Genomic DNA, 24,107 nt, shown 5'->3' with positions numbered 1-24,107 from the left:
GACAGCAAGTGCAGTTTTCAAACCCTTCTATGGGCTTTTTGTAGGATGCTGCATTTGCTCTCACAAGCTTATTCTGCTCCAGCAAGAATAGCAGGTATATTTGGCTTCAGTTGTGGGAGGCGGGTATTATTTTTAGAAGTTACCTCATATAAGCTCCTTTTGATGGCTGGAGATTGTTTGGTGAAATCCTGGGTATGGCAATTAAGGAGATCTCTGATCTCAGCAAGCTTCCTAAGTCTCCAGGAAGAGAAGGAAGAAAAGTTTCTACTTCTAAGTCAGGTGTTTTGGTTTTTTTTTTTTTCAAGGACCCAAACCCACATGCACAGTCCTTTCATTCTTTTTGCTGCTGAAAGGTGGGATATTTTTCTGCAGTAACTGTCTCACAAATGAGGAGACATTAGGAAACCTGAAGACTTTCAGGTTTGAAATGAAGACCTCATTGCCTTATGCTGAAACCATTTTTCTCAGAAAATCCCACTCGAATCAAGGCTGCCTTTCTGAACTCAATACCTAACTGGAGAGAGAAAATTCTGTAAAGCAGTAGAGCCCAAGCTACTTTTCATGTCTCTGGCAATGGCAGCAAGTTTTAGAAAAGGCAAACCAAACCAGCAGTGTCCCTGCTTTCTCTGCATGGGAACAGATACAGTCAAACTGTGAAAGCGCTGGGCTTAACGTTAATGCTTTCAGTGCTGTGAAGTATCCATGCTTTCAAGGCAGAGCTCCTAGCTCCTCCTTTGGCTGCCAAAATGAGATGCCTGTGTAGCAGCAGCAATTTGAACAAGGTGACTTTGATGAGGTGACATTGGGTTGTATTTGAATCTTGAAGAGTCAAAGAACTTTGAATAATGTCAAATTCAACCTTACAGGAAGCTTTCTGTTTGAGTACTCGACTCTGCAGTTTGGAAGGAGCTAGGTAAATCACACAACATTTCAGGAAGAGTCAAGATCCAAGAAGGCCTGATTTGGTCAGCTACTCAAGAGTCCTGTGCCCTTACATGCTCTCAGTCACTTCAGGACAAAGGACTGGCTTTCCTCCCTACAGATAAAACCTATTTATTATAGGGTATTGTCTTTAGTTCCTAGAAAAAACTGAAGATTTTTACTGAACCTAGTAGCCAAGTTCTCACATGTTTGTATTTAAACCTTTCCCATATTACTCAGGAAGCTGAGATGAGGGGTGTCCTGTTGTCAGCATTGGCAACTTGCACATTTCTATCCTGTCAGGGGAAAAAAAGTTGTTTTGAGAGGAGAACTGAGAGGCCCTGAAAGAAGAACCGAGCTTTTAAAATCCTAGTTCACAATGATAACTTCATGGTACTAATCGCTTCAAATCAACAAAGGTTGTTCAGGGCATTTACCTAAGACACAACTTTTGTTTAAGGAATGAAACGAAACAGTCATGGAAATCAAAGCTTTATCATTTAAATAGTAGTCAAGTAGTCTAACCTGTGCTTTTTCCCCTCTGCACTCTCTTTGCTCAGGTTTTTATTCAGGCATTTTTGTCGCCAAAGAATATACCTGAGAGCTCACAGACCTGGGTTCCCTCGGGCCTCCCAGTTTGCTCTCTGTTCATCTTGCTCTCTGTGACTGACTCTGGGTTGGATCCAGCTGGATTCAAGATGTTGAGTGCTGTAGCTCCTTCTGTGAGGCTGCTTGGTACAGAGTCATGTTTAACTAACAGTTTTGCTAAGACAGGTATGTAGGAAAGGTGTAGCTGCAGTCATGCACCATTAGTGCGCTTCGAGGCATCTAACACTGATTGATCTCAGCAGGGTAAAATATGATGTGCTTTGTCAATTCTGAATATTTATGCATGGACTAAAGCAGTCATTTTCAAGATTTTTCCTTAATTTCCTCAGTAGTTCACATACAAATAAGAACCATGTACATGCAAGTCTGATTTTGTAGGATTTAGGAGCTTTTGTAAGGAAGATACTGGTTTCAAGATCTGACTAGAACCAGAAAAACTTTTGAAAAACAAACAAGGAAGGAAAACTTTAAATATAATGGTGTAGCAGTGTTTTAATTTGTATTGGATAAGAGAACATATATAGATAAAACTAATGAGAGTTTTACATGTGTGACAAGTATAGATGAAGACATTTAGTGTCTGAGACAGCACAATTAGAAAGGGAGGGCTGTCGGGTGTTGTCAAGCATCTCACATTGTGTTGATCCCCTACAATTTACTTCAGCAACGTGGTAGCAAAAGTTGGCTGAATATTGTTCTGAGTAAATGTAGAAAGGTCACCCTTACATCTGTGCAGGTTAAAACCAAGTTTATGAAAGCCTGTTACTGCATTTGCTGTCTGATACTGAGAGCGCAGGGGCAGTACTTTTAGAGGAACCACATTACAAATGGACATTACCTTTAAATCCATGATTACAGAATTCAGGAATTCTGGAGTAAAAACTTAGGGAAGATTGTGCCAGCTATGCTCCGATTTAGTAGTCTCCTTGGATCAGAGACTAATCCCCGAGTAAACCATTACTCAGAGCTAGTGTGGCTAGCAAAATTGGCCCACACTGAAAACCAGAGTCAGAACAGGCATGATGCTTCTTTTGCTTAGATTCTCCAAGCTGAAGATCTGGGAAGACAAGTGCATCAGTCTGTAGCAAATATAATACGGCTTGGGTGATTAAAACTGTCAAGTAATATTGCATATTGAATGGAGACTAGTTTGTCATTACCATGAGGATTAGAAAGTGTAATCTTCATTAAAACATCAGTGGATTTACTGCTGTTTGTCTTGGAACAAGATATTTGCTCAGAATTTTCTAGTAAGTAAATTTAACAAGTGCAGGGCAATTTAAGAGAGTGAATCTGAATACTGTCATAGCTTATTCTGCAGAAAGGATGTAGGAATGGTCCCTTATGTCTGACAAATGCACTGGATATAATTCTGTTGGCCTGGATCACCTGCAGTCACATGAATGTATTAATCACCATCACTTAAATTGTCTTCCTTTGGCTCAGGTGTAAGTGGTGACTCAGTGCTTTTGTGCTGTATAAGGTTCATATTTTCTGTCCTTAAATACATTATGTTTACAAAATTCTGTATTGCAGAACTCTGTAAGGCTTGAAATACATTTTGAGTAAGGCTTTCATCCGTCCCACAGAGGCTTTTAAACGTTATCCTTTTCTAACATGTGCTGTATTTCTGAGCTCAATAAGACCACTTTCATGCTTTGCGCATGATAAAAATTATTTTTTAAAAAATTGTAGTCTAATATTATTCTGATATGAATGCTGGTTAATATCCCACTGATATGCACTGAGAGAACGATCCAGAGGACAGTCTGTTTTTTTGATGTAATGGACCAAAGATCAAGGTGCAGCAGGTTAAAAAAGAATTGTTTAATTTTACCTTCTAGTAAATGCTGCTACTGATACAAAGATCAGCAGCATCCAAACCCCCTTGCTTTCTAACCTCGCCAAAATGGGAGGCTAGGTGCAGCTGGGTAAGGAGTCCAGTACAATAAAACTCAATAACAGCACTGTTACTAAGTAAGGCATTCTTTATTGCAGCACTGGGGTAGCACTGGGGATAGCTCCACTGTAAGTGCTTCCCCCAATCTGGCAAATTTTTAGAGATTATATATCATGAAGTTATACATATTCATAAGGTTTCCAAGAACTTATTCACATATACATGAGATTTCCCGGAACTCATGAACATATGCAAATCGCTGGTCCAAATGCACAGTCATCTTCCCTGGTGGTCTTCGGGTAGCCGTAGAGGTCTTCAGATGACAGCTTGTAGTCTTCTTCGCTGTGCCTGCTGATGGAACTTCACTTCTGTGCAAACTCATTTCTGGGACCAGTAGACCATATCCTGCAAGGCCGTTCTCTTCTCGTGTAACTTCCTTATCTCTGTGGTCCTGTGTATCCCTTCTCAGGACTGAGCTGTCTACCTTGAGATTATCCAGGTGTCCCCTTATCTCACTCCCACTACTTACCTTACAACTATCAGAGCCTCTTTTGTTCAACCAAGTATCTAAGGTATTTATAACACCTTCCTTAACCCTTTCACTACTTTTATGAACGTAAACTAAGCTGATTAGCAGGCCAAGTGTATAGGAGGAGTTCCTCCTCACATACTTGCAGTGAAATCAAAGGATTGGTATTGGCCATGATTGTGCCCCAAAGTTAAAGAAAACAGAAACAAAATAAAGCAATCACATGGTTTCTCAACCTCTTGAGTCCTGCGGGCTCTTCAGATTGACGTATGTTTTTCTAAGCGGTTTTTGAAGTAAAACACTGAACAGTCAGAGCCAAGAGGTGTGTATGGTGAACTTGCCATATTTTTGGAAAGTTTACTTTCTCCTTTTAAAAGTATGGTTTTCTCACAGAATTCTGTCTCCAGCTGTACATTTCTAACCTCCGTGGATGAGACTGCATAGAGTTAACTGGTATAGGAGCAAGCCCTTAGCTTTATTTCCACCAAAATATAATCTCAGCCTGAAAACTTGATACCTTTTCTTTTTTTTTAATGTTACTGCCAGTCCATAATACTGAATCCAGGGTTTTATTAAGTTTCCGTGAATAGATTGCTGAAATTCATTTTGCTTTGTGATTATTAAAGAATTCCTTGTATTCCAGTTCTGTAATTCTTACTCACAGCAAGTAGCTGTTACTCAGAAAAATCATCCAATAAAACACAGCAAACCCCGATGATGGCAGGAGAGAAGCTTGGGCATAATGACAAGGGAGATCTAGGACCAGATTCAGTTATTAAGGTCTCTTCTATGGCTGTATGTTTGCATTTCAAACCTAGGGATTTTGATCAGGACAGCTTCCAAATTGTCCTGTCTGCAAAAACTTGAGAGTAGCTTCCTCTGATTTATCAAGCGTCATGTTGTTATACTGATAAGTGTAGGAGAGCTCCATATTCAGGCTGGATATTTGGTTTTAGTTCCTGCCTTGTACAGAATTTCCCCAGTGGTTCCTAAGCTTCCCATCATGTGGTTTTCCTTCCTCCCACCCCTACCTGACCCTGCTATAGATCTCAACTGTTGTTTTACCTTGTTGATGTTTTGTCTATATTTGCTTTAACCAGATGCCCCTCTTTGCATGCAGCACTGGGACTCATCCCCTCTCTCCTATCAACAATAATTAGCCTTGTAAGACTAATGGAAGAAATCGTGTCTAATTACCCTGTTGAAGGCCCAATTATGTTATTAACATTTGTGGGCTATAAGCTAATGATGAGGAGAGCCTCTCATTTGCATAGCATTAAGTTAATTGAGCTGGAAGCTATGGGGTGGATAGCAGTGATGATAGCAGGATTCTGTTACAGAATGGATAATGATGACCAGAGCAGGACAATTCACCTGACAGGTTTATTAATTAACGGCTATCTGATTACCTAAAAGAAATGGCAAGTGGCAGTCCTTCTGAAAGAAGCTGCGGTATTTTTTTAATGAAAGACGCTATATCGCTGCTGATATTCTGGGGTGATTGATGGTAATGGCAGTGTAAGCTTCCGTTTACTGGAAGCCTACACAAAAACCTGTTCGGAGTTCCTCCCTGCCCTTGCAAAAATGTGCTGTGAAGGTCTGATATTTCTGAAAATGCCAAAGTCTTAACATGGTGCATGAAGTGGGTCTGTGCCAGTGGATTTGTGTGGTTGTATGAACAGTATATTTTGAAAATCCTTAATTGTTGCATAACCTGGAAGCTTTGCCCTTGGAAAAACCAGAGGACTGGATTTTGTAAAAGGATTTTTTCATTATGGTGTTAGGCAGGATTCTATGTCGTATTAGGGAGAAAATAACTATAAACATTCAGCCTTTTACATTTTCCTGGTATGTACAAACTGCAAGTGAAGGTGAGTGCCCTTACCTTCAATTTATTTCTAGGTACAAACAGTTATGCAAAGTTGATAGGCCTTTTAAGGAACAGGAATCTTTTTTATTTACAACAGTTCTAAGAACAAAAATCCATCTTTTTCATTTTCATTAGATGTCAGGTTCTGTCTGGTTAATTCCAAACACATTGTAATTCACCACAGATTCAGACAGAGTCTTGTTTGAACTGTAGTATCTTTTAGATGAAAAAAAATCACTCTGTTTAAAAGTTGCCTGTGAAATCAATCCAAGACTGAATAACTTGCTATGCAATTACTCATCATTAGAAGCCCACACCTCAGGTTCTGAGTGTCAAATATAGCTTCCAATCAGCAGATCCTTTTAGATTTTTTTCAGCTACATCGAAGAGCCTATTATTAAATCATGTGAACGCTGGACTATACCTAGTGACTAAGATCCCCAGTTCATCCTGGAACAACCTTTGACCAGACTTGTCCCAGGAAAAAAAAGAATACTACAAATTTTAACCTTTAACTTTTCGTCCATTCGAGTGGCCTGATGATTAGTGTTTCAATAGTAACAGTTTTGTGAAGAGTTGATACCTATAGATAAAATGCAGTCACCATTATCTCGCTGTTGAAGAACTTAACATGCACAAAGTCTCCCTGTATTCTGCAACTGGCATTTGTTAGGTACGAAGGAGCAGGGAACATTGCTTTGATCTGATGTGGTAAAGAGGCCAAAATTTCAGTTGACTAGATATATACAGATATTCACAAATCACCACAGGCACTTTTGGTCAAAAGGAGAAGAGAAGAAAAATGAAAAATCAAAGATGATGGAAGTAATCTGGGAGAATAGCTCCTGGAGCCAGCCAACAGACTGATCTGTTAACTGGTTATAACTCACAGCTGCCAGCAAGAATAGAGAGTCCAATCAGTTATCACCAATTGAGGGCAAATCACCTGTGTAGCTGTGGACACCTGTGTGACGTGGAGCAAGTGAGGGAGAAGTGTTTGTGTAACATTTCCAAGAAGCATCCTCCATCTCCTTCCAGCATGTGATGCTACAGAGCCTAATGTTCATAGCTGCATAGAAATTACCGGAAAAGGTTGTTCAGAAAACTAGCACAATGAATAAATGCCTTTCCTGGAATTTAAATTCTAGATCCTCCTGGTCCTCATTAGCTTTCTGTAATCACTAACCCACACAGTCAGTGTTGGATAGAAATACCTTTACTGTATAAATTAGTTTTTCTGTAAGGTGTTCTGTAGTTCACTACAGTGCCTTGCTGTATAAAATAGACAAAACGCAGCATCAAGCCAAGATCTGATAGATCAGGAATTATGTATTTAATTCAGTTCTGTATAGAGTGCTCATAAAAGCTTGATCATGATAGAGGGGCCAATAAACATTTGGGAACATAAATATTTCTGTAGGAAATGGCTTTGTGAAACATTTAGTTGTTGAGCAATAAGAAGAACAGAGAAAATCAGAAGAGTAGAAATCTCTAGGTACTAATCTGATGGGTTATATATGTTGCAATGATAATAATGTTGAGAGAGAATTTTTATGGGATCAGTAGCAACAAATACATTGAATCCTGCACTTTTTACTAATGTCTTCATCTTCCTGTGCTTGCCCCACTTGCTATCTCTGCTGCTTCAAAATTCAGCTTTAAACCTAGAAAAGCAGTGGATGAGACCTAGGGGTGCTGAGCTCTCCTGTGTTTGGATGCAGGGGTCTAAGTCCTCTGAATTTGCATGAGCTGAGTGTTTTGAGTAGGCAGGGCAAAGCCTTGCAGTCTCAAGCCATGATCAGATGTTCACTGGAGGAATGGATCAAAATGTTGGGAAGGCCAGGCAGCATCTGTGGTCAGGGATGGACTGCAAGAGGAAATAAAGCTATGTGAGGATTCTGGGGGAAATGTTGCTCTCTCTTTCTCTTGTTTTTCTGGAACATCCATTACTTGAGTATTTAGAGGTGAGTCCAGCCAGACAACACAAGGAAATATATTTTAGGAAAGCACACATCAAAAAGTATTTAAAATGGGCAAACTGTAGAACAAAACATTCTGGCAAAACAGCTGGTGCTCTTGTCAGTCTGTAGGCTAGAAAATAAGAGGAGAACCTGTAAAAATAAGAACAACCTGGGAATAGCTAATCAGGTTAGAAGTGATGTTTTGGCTGCAAGGATTTTGAGGGCTGTGGAGAAAAATAGAATAAGATTAGAAAATGTTTGTCCATCCTGTATGACAGATGTGGGAGAAGATGTAATCATTTGTTACTTCTCTCTTTTTTCCTCTGAAAACAGCAGCAGCAATGAGCTGGCAGACACAGTGAAATGCAGTTAGCAAAAGTAATGGGAGTTGAAAGTTTGACCTTTTGTGATGGAAATTTGATATGAAAAAAGGGTCTTTTGATAATTTCTCTATCCAATCAGATATGGGAGATGTCTTGATCCCGTTTCCTCATTTGCATGCTGACTGATCTCATTTGAAAACCCAATCATTCAGAAATATTGGGACGTCAACAGAAATGTTACAAGCAAGGAGTTGTTTTATCTGAAAGGTCTGCAGGATGTCATCTCTTGTTTTTCACTGCAGTGGCCTGATCTCTTCTTCACGATTCCATGTTTTTATTGGCAGGATAAGTTGAACATATTGAAATGCAAATAGCCCTTTCCACATTGAACCAAAATATAGGTTTTTTTCTGTATGATTGATTGTATCCAGGGCACTTCAGAAGCAACAAAGAAAATACTTTCTGCAGTCTTTCTGATTTCTTGACATTGCCAAGTTCTGACGTTTCCTGTTAGCAATCGTTGGCAGAAAGATTCCCGGGCCTGCACCGAGCCTCTGCTTTTTCCCTGTGTAAGGCCCACACTGATGCAGCTCACTGCTTCTGGGGCCAGTGCGTGAGCTCGTTCAGTTTACCTACATGAGCACACACACACACGCTCTGTTGTGAACCCAGATGCTGAGTGTCCATACATGTATTTCATGGATTTTACCAAACCGCAGATGCATTAATCCAACAATGGTATAATTCAGAGCCTACCAAGATCACACATTTGCTTTTGACTGTGTGTATAACTGTCCAGATGATTATCTGCCTAGTCAGGTTTCAGATCGTAGGCACTGTCCACTTAGGTGAGTTTAGGATCAACCTTATCTCCCAGACAGTTTAACCTTTCTATTTTCTAGAACAGGCAATCCCATTTCCATTTTACTCAACCACACAGTGGGTTAACGGCAAGTTTTCCTGCTGTGTAACTGGGTCATTATCCCTTATTTTGGAGACTACCTATTAAACTAATATCTTAAACTAAAGTTTTACATTACTTAACCCAGAAGCTAGGGACAAACTAACAATATATAGTAGTTCTGAATAAAGGAAATTATTTTAAATCATTCTTTTTTTGGCACAATACCTTTTTCACATCAGGGCCGAGCTATATGAGAAATTTTTTTTCTTTAGTATCCCAAGATTATTTTTCTCCTGCCTGCTTCTCCATCTGGACAACCCCTAGCTGGCTAATCTGAGTGCTGTCCTGGGAAATGGGACATTCAGCTCCTTCTTTCTGAGGCTTCTTAAGCTTGCTCTGCTTTTTAGAAAAAAGTAAGTATTCACTGAATGTAAGCCTGTCTCCTGCCTCCCTGGTGAACACCTGCATTGGACTGCAAAGATATTCTGCTTTCCTGGTTTGATGTAATTCTTTATATAAAACAGAACAATTCCAACAGGAGGGCAGAGATGGATTTTCTTAGTTTAGTGTTGTAGTGCTGGGCTGGGAGATGGCTCATAACTGGAACGTCAAAGTGAAGCTGGCACGTTTTGAAGAGTTATGCTGAGCACCAGCTGCTGACTGTCCCTAACTAACAAAACCTTCCTTAAAACTGGTGTGGTTTTGCATAGAGTTTTGCTTCTGGCAGACCAGCACACCCTCTTGGGCTCACTGGAACAGGCAGATGTGGAGAGGGGATTTCATGCTCTGCGCCATAGGGTGGGGGCACAGGAGGAGGAGAGGCACATGCTGGGATGTCAATGAGGGCTCTCCGAAGGGTCTGCTTTCCAAACCCAAATCCTGGAAGGAACAGTGCAAGGAAAGGGATGAACCAGATTATAAGCTTTGCATAATAGGATATCTTGAAAGTCATTGAGTTGGTGTTTGTACAATACTTTGCAATGTAAAGCTCTAAATTAGACAGGAGGTCAGGTTTTGCCATGGTGTTCCTCAGGTGGGTGACAGTATACCTCGTTAGGAACCCACAGAAGTTTGCAGTCTTCATCCCTGAGCTACAGAAAGAGCATATTTACCCAGCTGGTTCTTTATTCAATAGATTTCAGGGTCTAACCACAAATTAGGGTACGTGCTTGTGATACTTATCTGATAGTACCTAATTTCTTCAGCAGTACATGTGCTTCCGTATATGGGTTGAGGATTTCATTGCTAGAAGAACGTGCCTGGTTTTGACTGAGGACAAGAGTAACTTGACTGATAGGCCTCCTCAAATCAAGAGAATCCATTTCATCAGATCCTGTGGCCTGTCAGCTGGGCGGGAGTGCTTTATAAAACAGCAGAAATGGTAAATTCCCCCATTCCTTGTGTAATAAACTGAAGCTGTTGGTATGACTAGCTAGCACGACTCAGCAGCTCTCTGAATTAGACATTGAGCATTCTCCCAGATGGGAAATCAACCTCCTTCATCATCTCTCATGTCTTTTAGAATATCGAACCATGTGAGTTAAAACACGATGTATTATTCTTGATAACCACAGCAATCTAGCTCCTCCCTGCTGGATTTTTTTAAATATACTTCCCTCTCCACCTTCTTCTTTTGCTCCTCAGTATTAAAAAAAAAAACCATGCAGCTTAGTATACCAATATTTTCTCTGTGGTGAAGTCAGCATAGAATATTAGTGTCCAAAAAGTTGTAAAACAAAAGACTATCATATGTTGCACCTTTTAATCATGTAATTGCTGAGTGACATTTAACTCTGAAGCTTTAAGTTACTCCTTTGTCAGCCAGCCTTCTCTTCTGCCCCCCCTCATTCCTCCCTCCTCCCAAAGCAACCTGCTTTTGCAGAGTAGTGCTTTAACTACACTGAAGTTTGGCTGGGCTTCTACATATTACAGCAGCAACACGAAAGCAAACAATTGAAGTATTTGAGAACAATGAAATATGTATGGCTATCTGTGACAGCCCTATAAAGCAGAGCAATTAGCCGCGTAATCTGAGAAAGCCAAAGCGACCGGCAGCCCACGGTTCCCTATTAGTTAAATGCTTTTTGTACGTCCTCATCCCATCAAATCAACTAACACTTCCTTTAATTGGTTCATGAATTATACAGCTTGGCTGCATTATAATTTAATCACCAGTAAACATTCCTGGGGCCCGCTGTAAAGTGTATAGCGCTCATTAATTCCTTAATTTCAGCAGATGGAAGGGGAGATCGGATGAACGGTGGCAGTACAGAGCGCCTTGGGCAATGGAAGAAGGAAAAAAAGGTGGGGGGCCGTTTAGATTTTTTAAGGGCTGTCAGAAACTCAATCTGTGAGCTGTCAGCAGCTTGGACCCGTTTCCCCCCCGCCTCCCCCTGCCTTCACCCCACCTACTGCTGCAAGTGACTGACGGATTCATATGGAGGCTTGTCAACCCGTCTTTAAACATCAAGCCAGTGGGTAAACCAAGCCCAATGTAAATTAATTCTTGTCTTACGGGCCCCCCTTTCTCTGTCCCCATGAATATTTCATGGCGGGCAGCATAAATATTAATTCTAATAGCTCTGCACAGTGGTTATTATTTCTGTTTTATGACAAATATTCATAAAATATTCAGGACCCTTTTTTAGAACATTTACACACTTGATTGTGAAATTTTCCAGCTTCCTGGGGACACAGTAAACATATTGGGGTTCTCTTGATGGACTTTTTTCTCTCTTAATTAATACTATGCCACATTAATATTTAATCAGATTTAGTTTTCTTTTCCCCAGAAGTGAACCCTATTACATTTGAGGATTTATTTGACAGTATTTAAACAGGGAATTTTTATTCCCTATTATGAAATTGGTTTCCTTTGACACACATATAAAATGACACATTATAATCCATTCTTTTATTCCCTCCCCTTGCCCTCAAATCATACACTTTTTTGGTGTTAGTTATTCTATTTATTTTACTTTACATACCAAATATCCTACCACCACCACAAGTTAGCGTTTAAATTATGGGAGTGGGGGGAGTTTAATGTAATAATTTATAGGGACACTTAAGATTAAACATAATTTACTATAAATTTGATTCTGTTTATTTAATAAGAAAGAGGAGTATAGGTTTCCTTGTTAGGAGCAGGAGGTGCTAGAGAAAAACTCCAGACAGGTAGCAAAGGCATCAGTACTGATATGAGTTTGCTCGTGCTTAACCCTGGGGTTCTTGCTCCACTCAAGATTTGCTTTGCAGAATCTAATTATTGCAGGGGAGGGGTGCAAGCATCTAAGGAAACATGACTGCATTTGGGGAAGCGAGTTCAGGTTCCTGACCTCAGGCCTCCAGGGCTGCAGAGGCTTTCGATTATCTGAGGCTTGAGTTTGATTAACCTTGCGGATAGTGGAAATTGTGCCAGCCACATTACTCTAAAGCGGTGCTGGCTGCCATCTTATTCTGTGATTCATAAAGCACCGCTGGAATGAACTCCAGGGGGAATGCAAAGATGCTAGAATAACAGCTGAGAGTAAGAAAGAGGGAAAGAATAAAAATGAGGGGAGAAATGTAAAGCAGTTTTGAATGGAGGTACTAATGCATCCCAGCCACTTATTACGTATGGAAAGAGTTAATACTGCCTTTTCAAAAGAAGCTTTAAAAATGCATTGAAGCCCCTAGTATGAAAACATTTGCTCTGTGTATGTGTGCCTTTCGCTGTGCTTATGTAACGTTTACACAGCCGGTAGTTCTTCAGACCACTGTCACGTGGAATGGCTCTCACTGCCAAAAGGCCTGGGGTTCTTCACTGGTGTAAATCTGCATGATGCCAGTGCAGCCACTTTGCTTTTTCCCAGCTCAAGATCCAGCCCATTGTTCTATCAAACAGATGGGCAGTGCTACCCGGCAGGGCTGCGCCTGCTCCCCCTGCGTAAACTGGTGTGGCACCCACTGGGATGCTGCTGGGATACCAGGCTGGTGGGGTGTGATGTGAGAGGGACCCTGCCACCTTGGCTGTTGGAGGCTGAGCACATCTAACTAGCAGGTGGAAAACTAACGGAGTCATTACTCTGCACTGCTGGTGAAGGGAAGGAACATCTGCAGCTACGAAGGATGTTGTTCATCTCGCTCCCCTGGCCAGAAGCCATGTCCTGGGAATAGTGCCCCACTTAGCTGCCTTTTGTAGTTACTCGACAGAAATGCATCCATTTGAAAAGAAAGATCCAGCGTCTGGAAATAGTTTGTTGTCACGTGAATTGCTACAGGAGCTCAATAGGCAAAACATTTGTGATGATTAACCTGTGTTTTACTGTTTATGCAATGTATTTTCCCTTATGGTCAAAACCTAGAGGGTGAAATTACTTCCCAAAATAGATTCAAGCATCTTTCATCAGAAGATATCCCAGAATTTGAAAGACATTGGTGATAAAAAGCTCTTAACAGCTCCTTCCATAAATAAGAGATAAGGATCATTTCATTCATTGCAGAGACATGCAGAAAGAGTATTTAGGATAGGATGTAAACGAAGATCCATGTCCAGTCTCTGTAGCACAGCCTCAGAAGATCCTTCATAGTCTCTTTACCCATGGGCAACATACCTGCATTGAGAGAAACCTGAGCAAGACTGGGGGAAAGGTAAATGGGATCTATGTAACCAGTTAATTTTTAAGAGGGAATTTGGGGATGCAGAGTGTAATTATGGAAAGACAATGTGCTCAGGATCCTGTGGCTGGGCCCTTAGTGCTTGAGAAGAGGCTTAGCCAAGGTTTCAGGTTCAAGGTGTCTGTAAGCTACAGGAAAAGGAGCATTCTTTAGGGGAACTGATTGATCCAAGTCGGGTGTCTCTGGCTAAAAAGTCAATAAAGATGAGATGACCTGGGTTTTATCTGGGATTAGTCACTTGGATTCAAATCTGAACTTCCTTGTACCTGTCAGCTTGAACCACTAACTTGATTTGCCATATTATTGTGATAATTCAATGGTGCTACCCAAGAAAAAGACCTTTTTGCAATGCAGATTTTTCTTGTGTCATGGCCAAGCCTGCCGTCCCGCCCCTGGCTGGCTTGTGGTCTCTGTGTGATCCAAAAGTTTGTACAGTTTTATGCATTTTTGGAAACTTTTAAAACAAAACACGTAGTCAAATTTAACAGTGGGTCTTACAGTTTAGCCAAATTCAGGAGAGTTACTTGAGTCAGTACTTGTCTCTGTGCCAGTTCTGTCCGTAATGCCCCCCAAGGCTTTTCCATCCTTTTGTGAGAAATGTGGTATTTCCTTCTCCGCCTGCTTTGGCTCTGTTTTATGAACCAAAGGGAGGAGCTTGCCTTTGTGCCAGTGATCACACAAGGATTGTACCTGTGGTAGCCTTTTAGAGAGCTACCGCATCCACACACTTCAACAGCCTCATCTCTTTTTTTCAGCTTTATATCTCAATTACAAAAATGGTAGCCATTGCCTTGCCAGAACTAAGTCCTCCAGGAGAGTTATTTTCCATGGGGAATTGTGCCATAGCATCAGATAGCACTGTGCTGATATCTCCATATTGAGTAAGATGTACTGTGTCTTATGACAGGCTCAGTTTGCTAACCTTGAATTTGACATTTTTTATTTGTCTGCCTGGAAAGGAGGGTAACTTTCTGTCCTTTCCTCTTCTTCCTCTCTCTGTCTTGCTCTCTCTTTCCCGTTCTCTTTTGCTCTGATTGAACTGGGGTTCTGTCAAAGCCCTGCCAGCAAAGTTTGCTGCAACTTTGAGATCACACAGGCATCTTGATTTTCACTTTTTTTTTTTTTTTTTAAAGCAGACTGATGTGGTACGTTGTAAACTGCCAGGAGCACTTGCTAATTTAGTAGTTAATGACAGTCACAGAGAGTGTTTTTCTTGCCCCTGGAGAGGTTTTAGACACAGCTGGGGTAGATTTGCCACTATCAATTATGCACAATTTTAAACAAGAATTGGCCAGCAGGGGCCTCTTTTTTTTGCAGAGTGCAGAGCATGAAGAATGGGAATATGGCAGCTGGTACCTGCCTACGAGGGAGAAGATATATAGGAGTCAAGAAAATAAGGGAAAGATTAATAGCTTACTATTTTTAAAGTTGCAGTTTCCACTCAAAAGTTTAAATGCTGCATTAAAAGTGGCCCAGTGTCATTTGGTGGTGTACTTTTTTTCTGATTCAAGAATCCTAACTTTATTGCGAGGTTTGATCTGGCCCTGGTATAGCCACAAGCAAATCAGTAGTCTTGGTTTTTAAAAGCCAGATAAGGAGTCAGGATTCTGTCTCAGATACATGTTGCATTGTCTTTTCATCGTTAAATGAAAACAAGGTATGAATTCAATTAGATTTAATGGTATAGGTCAAATTTCACAGAAATAATTCTACAAAAAGGACTTGGCTTTGGGCTCCCCTTCACCAGTGTCAATCCAGAGCAACTCCAGGTAATGGGAAATGCCAAGGATGAGAATCTGACCTAAGTAAATAGCTCAGGTCTAGAGCAGTCAACATTTGGACCCATCTAGATCAGCCCCATGACACAGCTGTGTTTAAATTACAAGACCAAAACCAGTGGAAGGCTGTGGCTTACAGACAGAGCTTTAGTTCTCCCGAGATGTGAAGGCAGCTGGCAAGGCAGTGGAGCCATCCTGGAAGGTGACTGTCAGTATGCAGGAGGATGTCCCTTAATCCGTAGCTCAGGGATACCAGAATTCAGGCACACAGTACTTGCTTGTCTTGTAGCAACACTCATCATTTTTCCATTATAGATGCTTTAAGTTGCTGACATTATGTCCGCAAAACAGGAAAACTACCACTGAAAAAAATTCTCCTGAGGACAACTCTGAGCACTGTCAATTGTTAATAACTTGGATCAACTAGGTTGGTTGCCATCTGGAACAAATGTAGTTCAGGATTAGTTGAAGGCTGGTGTGTAGGTCAAAAAGCCTTTCTTGACTTTGTGGTTGTGACACATTTTTCCAAAAAACCTGCCTCACGATCAGGTGTGAAATAAGACTTCTCCCACCCATACTTGTACCTTCTCCTCTCTCCGTTTGCAAAGGGAAGCCTCAGGATACCGTGGTGACCACTAGGATCTTAGACAATGCTGCCTGAATAGTCAGAAGCCAGAAGCAATTGGAATACACTTTTGGAATGCCAGATGGCTGGTAGGAAAACAACATTAAATTCCAGCTGTTAGAGGCCTTATATATTTCATCGTCGTCCAAAGGCAACTAGTTCTCATTTGACTAGGTACACAGTGAAGGTGTCATCAGCATTATTAATTTGTTGGAATTTAATCTCTCTAATGTATCTGAAAGCTGTAATAGATTAGATAAGTGATGTCAAGTACAGTGAGAAAGAGACAGGATTCTGACATAAGATTTTTTTTTCCCTTTTAATATTTGTGTTCACAGATTTATTATCTGTGAAAGCTAGGGGATGGGACTAGACCTTCTCTCACATCCCTCTCCTGGGAGAGACAACAAAAAGGAGAGGACAGAGTTTTGCTTATGAATCACTTGGCTTCAGTCCTGCATCTAGCAGCAGTGTTGCCACTCCGTGGTAGTTAGGGAGGCATTTGTCCTCAGAGACCTGGGCTGAGGGGCTCTGCTGAGTTACACCCCACAGAGCACCAATTTTTAACCAGATGCCAATGATCTGTGGTTGCCACTGGGTAGATGCTGATCCCGCGATGTGGGAGTGGGGATTCTTGGTGCAGCTCTGCCCAGCCCTCTCTGGTGCGCATCTCGCGTTGCTGCTGATTGACATAATTCACCTGTTGCAGAGCTGAACAGCTTGCCAACTCTGAAAGAGAAGCTGCACTAGATGCTAATCTAGCAGTATAATGTAGTATACTTTGATATGAGGCTGTGTTTCCTCGCCTCCCTGTCTACCAATTCTGATGACATCTGTTTCCTATTTCCCCTTGATAGAAGTTGTGACACATTACAACATACAAAGCCTGGCTGATTCCTAAAGCGAGCTTTACAGAGAATGCATTTATGTGAAAAAAATTACACTTGGTATGTGGAAGGGGCCAAGCTCTGCTTGGAGATGAATCCAGTATTTGTAGGGAGTTGTTCCAGCTACTGCCGTCAATGCTGGATCAAGGTCGTGGATGCAGCTCTCTATCTTAATGAGGATTTCCAAGAGAAATCCAACAGACATGTTACCTGGACAGCTGGAGGGTCAGGTTTGTTATGCGACCAGAATCATAGTAGCCTGAGAGAGGGACACAGGCAAAATGTTGCTCAGAAATACCTTGAGGAGCTGGAGGGGACGTAGCATATAGCCAAGGCTAACGCTTCACAGAGTGCATACATGTAAATAGGCTTTACTCATGTGAGTAAGCCTCCTGGGGCTGCATAATAGACTGTGTGTGGTATGTGTCTCCTTCAAAATGATAATAAAGCTTTCTAATTGGAAGTATTTTAAGTCGAGACGGTAGTTCTGACAGTGTTTTTCCCCTTCATCTTTTTTTCCTGCTTCTGAACAATTTTAAACTGACAGCCCTGGGGAGTGTTGTTTTCTCTGATCTATAGGAGAAGTATGGTATGGCAGGGTAAGGCATCCCACCTTCCACTGGAAGGACCATTGGATTAGGAGTTTGGGCTGTTGTACAGTATATTCTGTGTGTGCCATTATACAATGCATGTGGGGGGAAAAAATCCGTATTAGCACAGATGTCTATACTTTCCCACATCTTCCCCCTACACTCTTCTTTAATGGTGACACCAGGCTGGATAATAAGAAGCATCTTGTATAAAAAAGAAGGGAATCTCAGACAAGGCTTTCAGAGTTCATTTTGTTGGCAGCTTTTTAAGTGGAGTTTTTAGGCTCTTCTGTTTCAAATACCACAATACTTTTTGTGTTAGTAACTATGAATTACGACAAGCTTTCTTGATATGCCAGGTTATAATCCTTTAGTGGTTTTGTTTATTTCAGAATATAATAGGAAACCGTATCAATTATCATGACTGTATAAATGTTGTTCCTCTCTACTAGAATATTCATCTTGAGACATATCATCAGATGTTACCTGTTCTGACAATCACGTTTTCGTGCCACTGTTGGGCAACAGAAACAAAGAAAAACAAAATGTTAAGAGTGTAAGGGATAAAAGAGTGTTGAAACTGTTGTTCTTTCCTGTCTTTGGAATCTCCAAGATCTTGAATGTTTTATTCCTGGCTGTTATTTTGTTACCACAGTGTGAATAGAAGTCATTATCTGTAAACATTTGAAAAGAGAGATGATTTTCATAACTTTAAATCCTACAAAGGATTCTAGTAATCTGCTATGTGCATGCCAAGGTAAAGCTCAGCCTTTCATCTGGTCTGATCCCACCCAGTCAGGGTAAAATGTTCCTTTGGTGAATGTCTGAAGCATACAGTATCTTCTGTGAGAGGCAGACACAAACGAAAATAGGAAGCCTGGCCTTGAAGGCAGCAGCAGGAGAAGGTGTGTTATAAAGAAAGATGTATTTACAGTCTTCAGGCTGTGCTTGGTTGGTAAAAGTTTATTTTCATAAGTTTTCAAAGGAAGCCTTATTTTTTATTTTGTTCTGAATTAATAATTGAATGTAATCTCTCTCCGGATCTGCTTTAGTCTCCAATAGCAGGGGGACAGAGGGTGCAGGATCTGCTCATTCTCAGCAGTTTGTTGAGAATTTTCTGCTGAAGAGCTTTTCGACTAGAATATAAAATTAACAGCACCATTATAATGAACCAAAATGCCAAGGAGGAATCAACGTGAGATGGACACAACAATTTATAGGCAACAGTGTAATGTGACTGGGGTCAATAGTGTTGTGTATTTTTTTCTGGGACTGCATCCTTGATTCAAATCAGGGCTTTTGTGTAACCTGTGTGAAATGCGTTAGCAAGTCCCACTCCATCCTTCATAGCATGGAACCCACACCACTGACACTGGGCGTCTGACCTTTTAAGATGCTGAGCAACTATGTCTTGTTCAGACTCAATGAGAATTGCAGATTTTTATCTTAAAATCAAACATTAGTATTTCCTCTTTAGCAGTCTCAACAGCAAGGCTGATTGCCGAGTGGGGTATGCTGTACTGAGCTGCCTTCCAAGCCCTGGCGCTGTTCTCTGCAGGTCAATGCTAACGGAAGGGACAGGGAATTGTCAGCATTATAACACAGCGCGTATTGAGTCTTATTAGCCATTCTGCTTTTGAGGACACAAGACAGGAGCAGGGGACAGGAGGACTCACACTGTGGGGCTGTGTGGGGTGGCATGGGCAAAAGAGGTGGCAGTGGACTAAAACAGCAAGAGGAAAATCCCTTTTGTGGGCACTGAGTTGTGCAGTGCTGTTATTAGGGAAGAACACATATAATCCTGGCAGACAAGCTCTTTTTCTGTCCTTGACATGAACAGTACCACCAATTTTTTATTTACCTTTCGCAGCATGCCATTGTGATTGTGTTTGCTAGTTGGGTTGGGAAGCTGGATCCAGAGGAAGTTCAGAGGTAACTGCTGGATTGTGAGCAAGCTATGACAGACCCTGAGATAGGCTCCAGCTGTAATCCAGTCACTGGTGCCCATGCTGGATTGTCTGTCAAGCCCTGTCAGTGCACACAGCACCACACGGCACTGCGTGTCAAAGAGCTTCTGCCTTGATAAGCTGGAGCCTAAACAACACGTGAGGAGGAGAACCAGAGCGCAGAGGTCCTGTGCATATGCAAGTGCTTTTTGATGCTGCGGTTTTGAGTGGTACTGTCACTTCCCCGTTTGTGTGCGCCGTTTGTTTGGGTAAGGATTAACTTATACTCTGAAGGTCACAAGTGATGTTCTCAGGATGTTAACACAATTATTATGTTCTCCATAGGGTGTTTTTCTTTAATCTCCCCTATGAATCTATCATGGAACGACTGTCTCAACGGAGGACTGATCCTGTCACTGGGGAAAGGTTAGCACTCAAGTTGGATGTTTAACGATTTTCAAGACTGCCAGTGAAATGAAAGCACCAAACAGACTTGATAGAAATCTAAGGAAACTCAGGAACGTTGTACTCTTGCTTAGGGATTCCTTAAAAGAAAAGTTAAAACTTCCATAGCTACTTGAGCACCAACCCACCACCTGCTGCAAGCTCCTGTTTGCAGAATAGGACATTTTAAAATCTTGGAGCCTGAAATCTACAGCAGCAAGTAGCTCAGGTCTAACATTTTAATGGTAACTAAATGGTTTGGTAAAATAAGGCTGAGGGAAGATGTCTGAAACCTAGCCTAAATGCAGATGGTTTTCAGACGTTCCCATGGGAATTTTGAAGGCTTCCCAGCCAGGGAAAATGGAAAACTTGATGCGTTTTACTTCCCCCAGCTCCTGTAATGGTTGTGTCTGCTGTGAGATATTAATATATTTCCTGCTCAGTAGAGCAAACTCATTTGAGTCACTGAGTCCCTGTAAGATTGGGTTCTGAAATGTGGCAGTTCATCTCACTGGCAGTCACATCACCCTGTTTCACCCACAGCCTTCAGGCTTACTGTCTTCTCCACCCTTGTTTTTCGGGGAACAAGTAACAATGTACTATCTTCCTAAATACCTGCTGAAATTGGCGTGCATTTGCAACTTCACTTATGCTCTGTTTTATGATTCCCCACACTTAAGTTTTAAACCACTGGTTTACTTTTCTAATGGTTAAATACATCCTATTGAATCAAAGACAAATGCTGAACCGTCAAAGGTTAAAGTCATAAATACTGGATTTGTCCTAAAGTGATACCTGATTATTCAAACATCTCACTTGAGGTGCAACATTAACTTGTGACAACAGTGATTTGCTGTAACTGTTCTCTTTGTTGCAGTAATAAGTGATGCAGTTGTTCGGAAGAACAGAACAGTATGAAGCAAATCATTCACACATCTTTGCATTTCTTATCATTAGGATTAGCCTGTTCAGTATCTGCTCCAGTTAACACGCTTCCTTCTTCCAAACTCTGTGGTTTATTCCTTCCAAATTCATTGTGAATTGAATTGGTTTGGATGCTGTATCTAATCCTCGGCATTATGTTAAACCTGCACCGCTGGCTGCAGCAGTGAGGAGGGCGGCCTTCAGCTGTGCTCTAATTCTGACGTGGGATGAACTCTGTCCACATCATTGTACCAACAGGAGCTGTAATGCAGTTCTGTGCAGAGACACAGGCTCTGCTTCTCTCCTCAGTTTCCATCTGTCCCAACAGTTTCAGAAAATTTGGCTGTATGGGAAGAGGGGTTAACTGGTTTCTTACTAGGGCGCAGGAGACATTTACTCAGAAGTAGAATTACCATGGCAGAAAATTGAAATTGATGTTTGCAAAAGAGCAGTAACAGTATTAATCCTATTTGTAGTGGCTTATCAAGAGGACACATACCTGTCTTTCAAGCTCAAGCTTGTGGTGATTTGGAGACTGTGCTGGGTGAGGGCTGTGCTTCTGCTGCCCTTCTGCTGTTTGCTGGAAGCACTCGGCCACATGCTTGCTAATAGGAAATACTTTCAGAATGTAATATGGGTGATCCCAGCCCTGTTGCTGCACTGTTGAATCTTGGCAGGAACATCCCCACTGTCTGAGAGCCTTAGAGACATTTTAATTTACAGGTCTTTCAGCAATGCCTGGACACAGGGTTATGTCTGGGCTCACTGATTCAACACACAAAGCACTGAACATTTGGCAGTTTTTTCCTAATATGCAGCATCAGCATAACAGTAAACCACAGCAAAGGTTTTTAACGGATGCTGAGGTTTCAGGTTAGGATTTTTTAGATGCAAGTGAACAAGTAAAGCGTGTTACCTTGGGACTGGATCTGGAACAGACCTGGAAATGCTTCTGAACCCAGAGCGTTGGGCATATAATAGGGATTTCTCCACACCTGTGTGAAGTATATAAACACTAGCAGCACTCTCTCTGTGTCACCTCAAGAGAAACTCTTGGCTTTTGAGTCTCCAGGATTCTTGAGAGCTGGAATGACATGTTACGTGCCCTGAAATTTGCAATCATTGTTTTAAACCCCCAACCCAGAGCAGAAAAAGGCACTTGCAAGGAACTGTGATAAGCAAAACCATGGAGTATCTTAGGAAATGTCTGCTGCGTCCTCAGCTTGAGCTGCAGCAATGGCATTTGTATCTCATCTCCAGGTACCACACTACGTTCAGACCAGCACCCACACCAGAGATCCAAGCCCGTCTCAGGCAGAACCCTAGAGACAAGGAAGAAAATATCAAGAAGCGTGTGGAGACCTATTACAGGAATGTCAAGGAACTGGAGAAGTTCTATGAAGATGCCTTTTACGTTAATGCTGACCAAGACCCTCACGTTGTCTTTGAGTTTATAGAAAGCTGTATCATTACGCCCCTTCCATGCAAAAAATTAAAAAGCTTATAATTAATAAGGATGTTCTCTGGAACAGCTGATTTTGAATTTTTCCCTGTAACATTTGCAGTCTGGTCACTGAAGTGGCAAGTTACCACCAGTGAAGAGAAAGTCAGCCAAGCTGTGTTAAATTTGAAGCTCACCAAGGCCGAGTGAAGTACAGAGAGTAAGAAATTGTGCTATAGGGGAAATGTTTTTGGCTTTTGTTTTGTGATGCAAGGTACGAAGCACTGTGGCTAGGGAAGTTCCTGTGTTTAATTCAGTGTCTTTTTCTGATTCTGTGATCCAGTGAATAGTAGTTTTGCCTTAACTGTGTAACGGCTATGAAGCCAATTTGGAGTATTAAAGCTATTAGATGTGTTTGTGTCTTAATTCACCTGATGCTTTCCACAAAACTACACAGGCACTACCTGCCTACCGCACTGTCACACTCATTGCAAGCAAACACAAAAGCAAATAGGAAAACAAAGCTTGCAGCTCTGCAGGGCACATTCCCCAAAGACAGCTGCAGTGTTTTGAGGCCAGGGTGCAGAGGTTTTTGCTCCCTTGTTAACTCAGATTGCTTAAAAAGTTCTGACAAAACACTTGTCCCTGTCACCCTGTTCTGCAGTCCAACCCTATGGATGGGCAGAAAAACTCAAAAAAACTGAAAAAAATACCCAGAGCCATAGAAAACTGGTTACAGGTTCATCACTTTCAGAACCCAATCAAGGACATAACGAGCTGCAGGAGCAGATAGGTTACTAAATTCTGTTTTCTGTGGCTGCCCTGACTGAGCTGTGGCTAGGCAGGTTGGTGCCTGGATTTTCTTTTTGCTTCGGCTGGATTTGGCAGCAGTAAATGCTCAGGTGAGTCTTTCTTAACTGGAAAATCTGTGATGAAAACCACAGCACTCTGTTAGCTCAGTCTCTGGCTGTGGAAATGCTCATCCTTAATGTTTCTAAGAAAGGGGCGTGATTTGTTGTGATTCAGAGGAGCGCTGAATTTGATGCCTCTATTATGTCTCCTTCTACTTCTCCCTTGCGTATGTGTGAATTCCCCTTGACCAGGGCTGGGGAGGAGCTTCATGCTTTCTCCTGGAAGCCTCTGTAGCTGGGATGATGCAGGAGGCACGTGCCTTCTCCTTTCGGAGAGGACAGGCCTCCAGAAGCCTTTTGGGTTTGGAGGACTTCTCCAGTCCTGTTGCTGTAGATAAGTTTGGGTCTTTGTTGCTGGCTTTGGTTGTGTGTCCCCAGGTCTTCAGGGAGTGCTGTAGAGATGTCCGTGCCAAATTGCCTCCTCGCACCTGTTGAGTAAATTCAAGTGGGGAGCCCCTGGTTATCCAGGTGGCTACGGGGATGTTGTATTATGTTGGGAGAGTTTAAGGTCGGAATTGTCAGTAGCTTTGGGGGGGTTTGGTAAAGGGGAATTAGACTTTACAGCCTTGAGGGCACCTTTAAAAACCTCAGTATCTTTGAAATCTAAGAAAGCCAAATTCTCTGGCAGCAGGCAAGCGAGCCGAGTCCTCTGTGCCTCTTGTGCCGAGGAATTCTGGCTTGCAGCACCGGGCTGAGGTAGAGGCTGCTCCCACGACGCAGGGCCCAGCCACAAACCCTCGCGTAAAGCTGGGCAAGGGCATTTATAACCGTCCTACCTGTTACAAATGTGCTGTTTGGTAACCTACTTGGGCAGCTGTTTTTTATGCTATTGCTAGAAAGATAGGCTGTAGCATTCGTGCATAATTGGGAGCCCTTCTATTAATA

The 24,107-nt window shown here is 41.8% G+C and overlaps 1 protein-coding gene across 1 annotated transcript in view; it reads left to right on the top strand.

The window, feature by feature from the left end:
• Positions 1-22,725, top strand: part of AK8 (adenylate kinase 8) — a 72,748-nt gene extending 50,023 nt beyond the window's left edge. The window contains exons 12-13 of the mRNA XM_055719833.1: positions 19,848-19,928; positions 22,131-22,725. Of these exons, the coding sequence (XP_055575808.1) occupies positions 19,848-19,928; positions 22,131-22,377 (328 nt within the window). The 3' untranslated portion in view covers positions 22,378-22,725. The remainder of the gene's footprint in view (positions 1-19,847; positions 19,929-22,130) is intronic.
• Positions 22,726-24,107: the final 1,382 nt, after the last annotated feature.

The sequence above is a fragment of the Falco cherrug genome, chromosome 9, assembly GCF_023634085.1.
Source record: "Falco cherrug isolate bFalChe1 chromosome 9, bFalChe1.pri, whole genome shotgun sequence".
Lineage (NCBI taxonomy): Eukaryota > Metazoa > Chordata > Aves > Falconiformes > Falconidae > Falco > Falco cherrug.
This window is presented reverse-complemented; position numbering and strand designations above follow the sequence as displayed.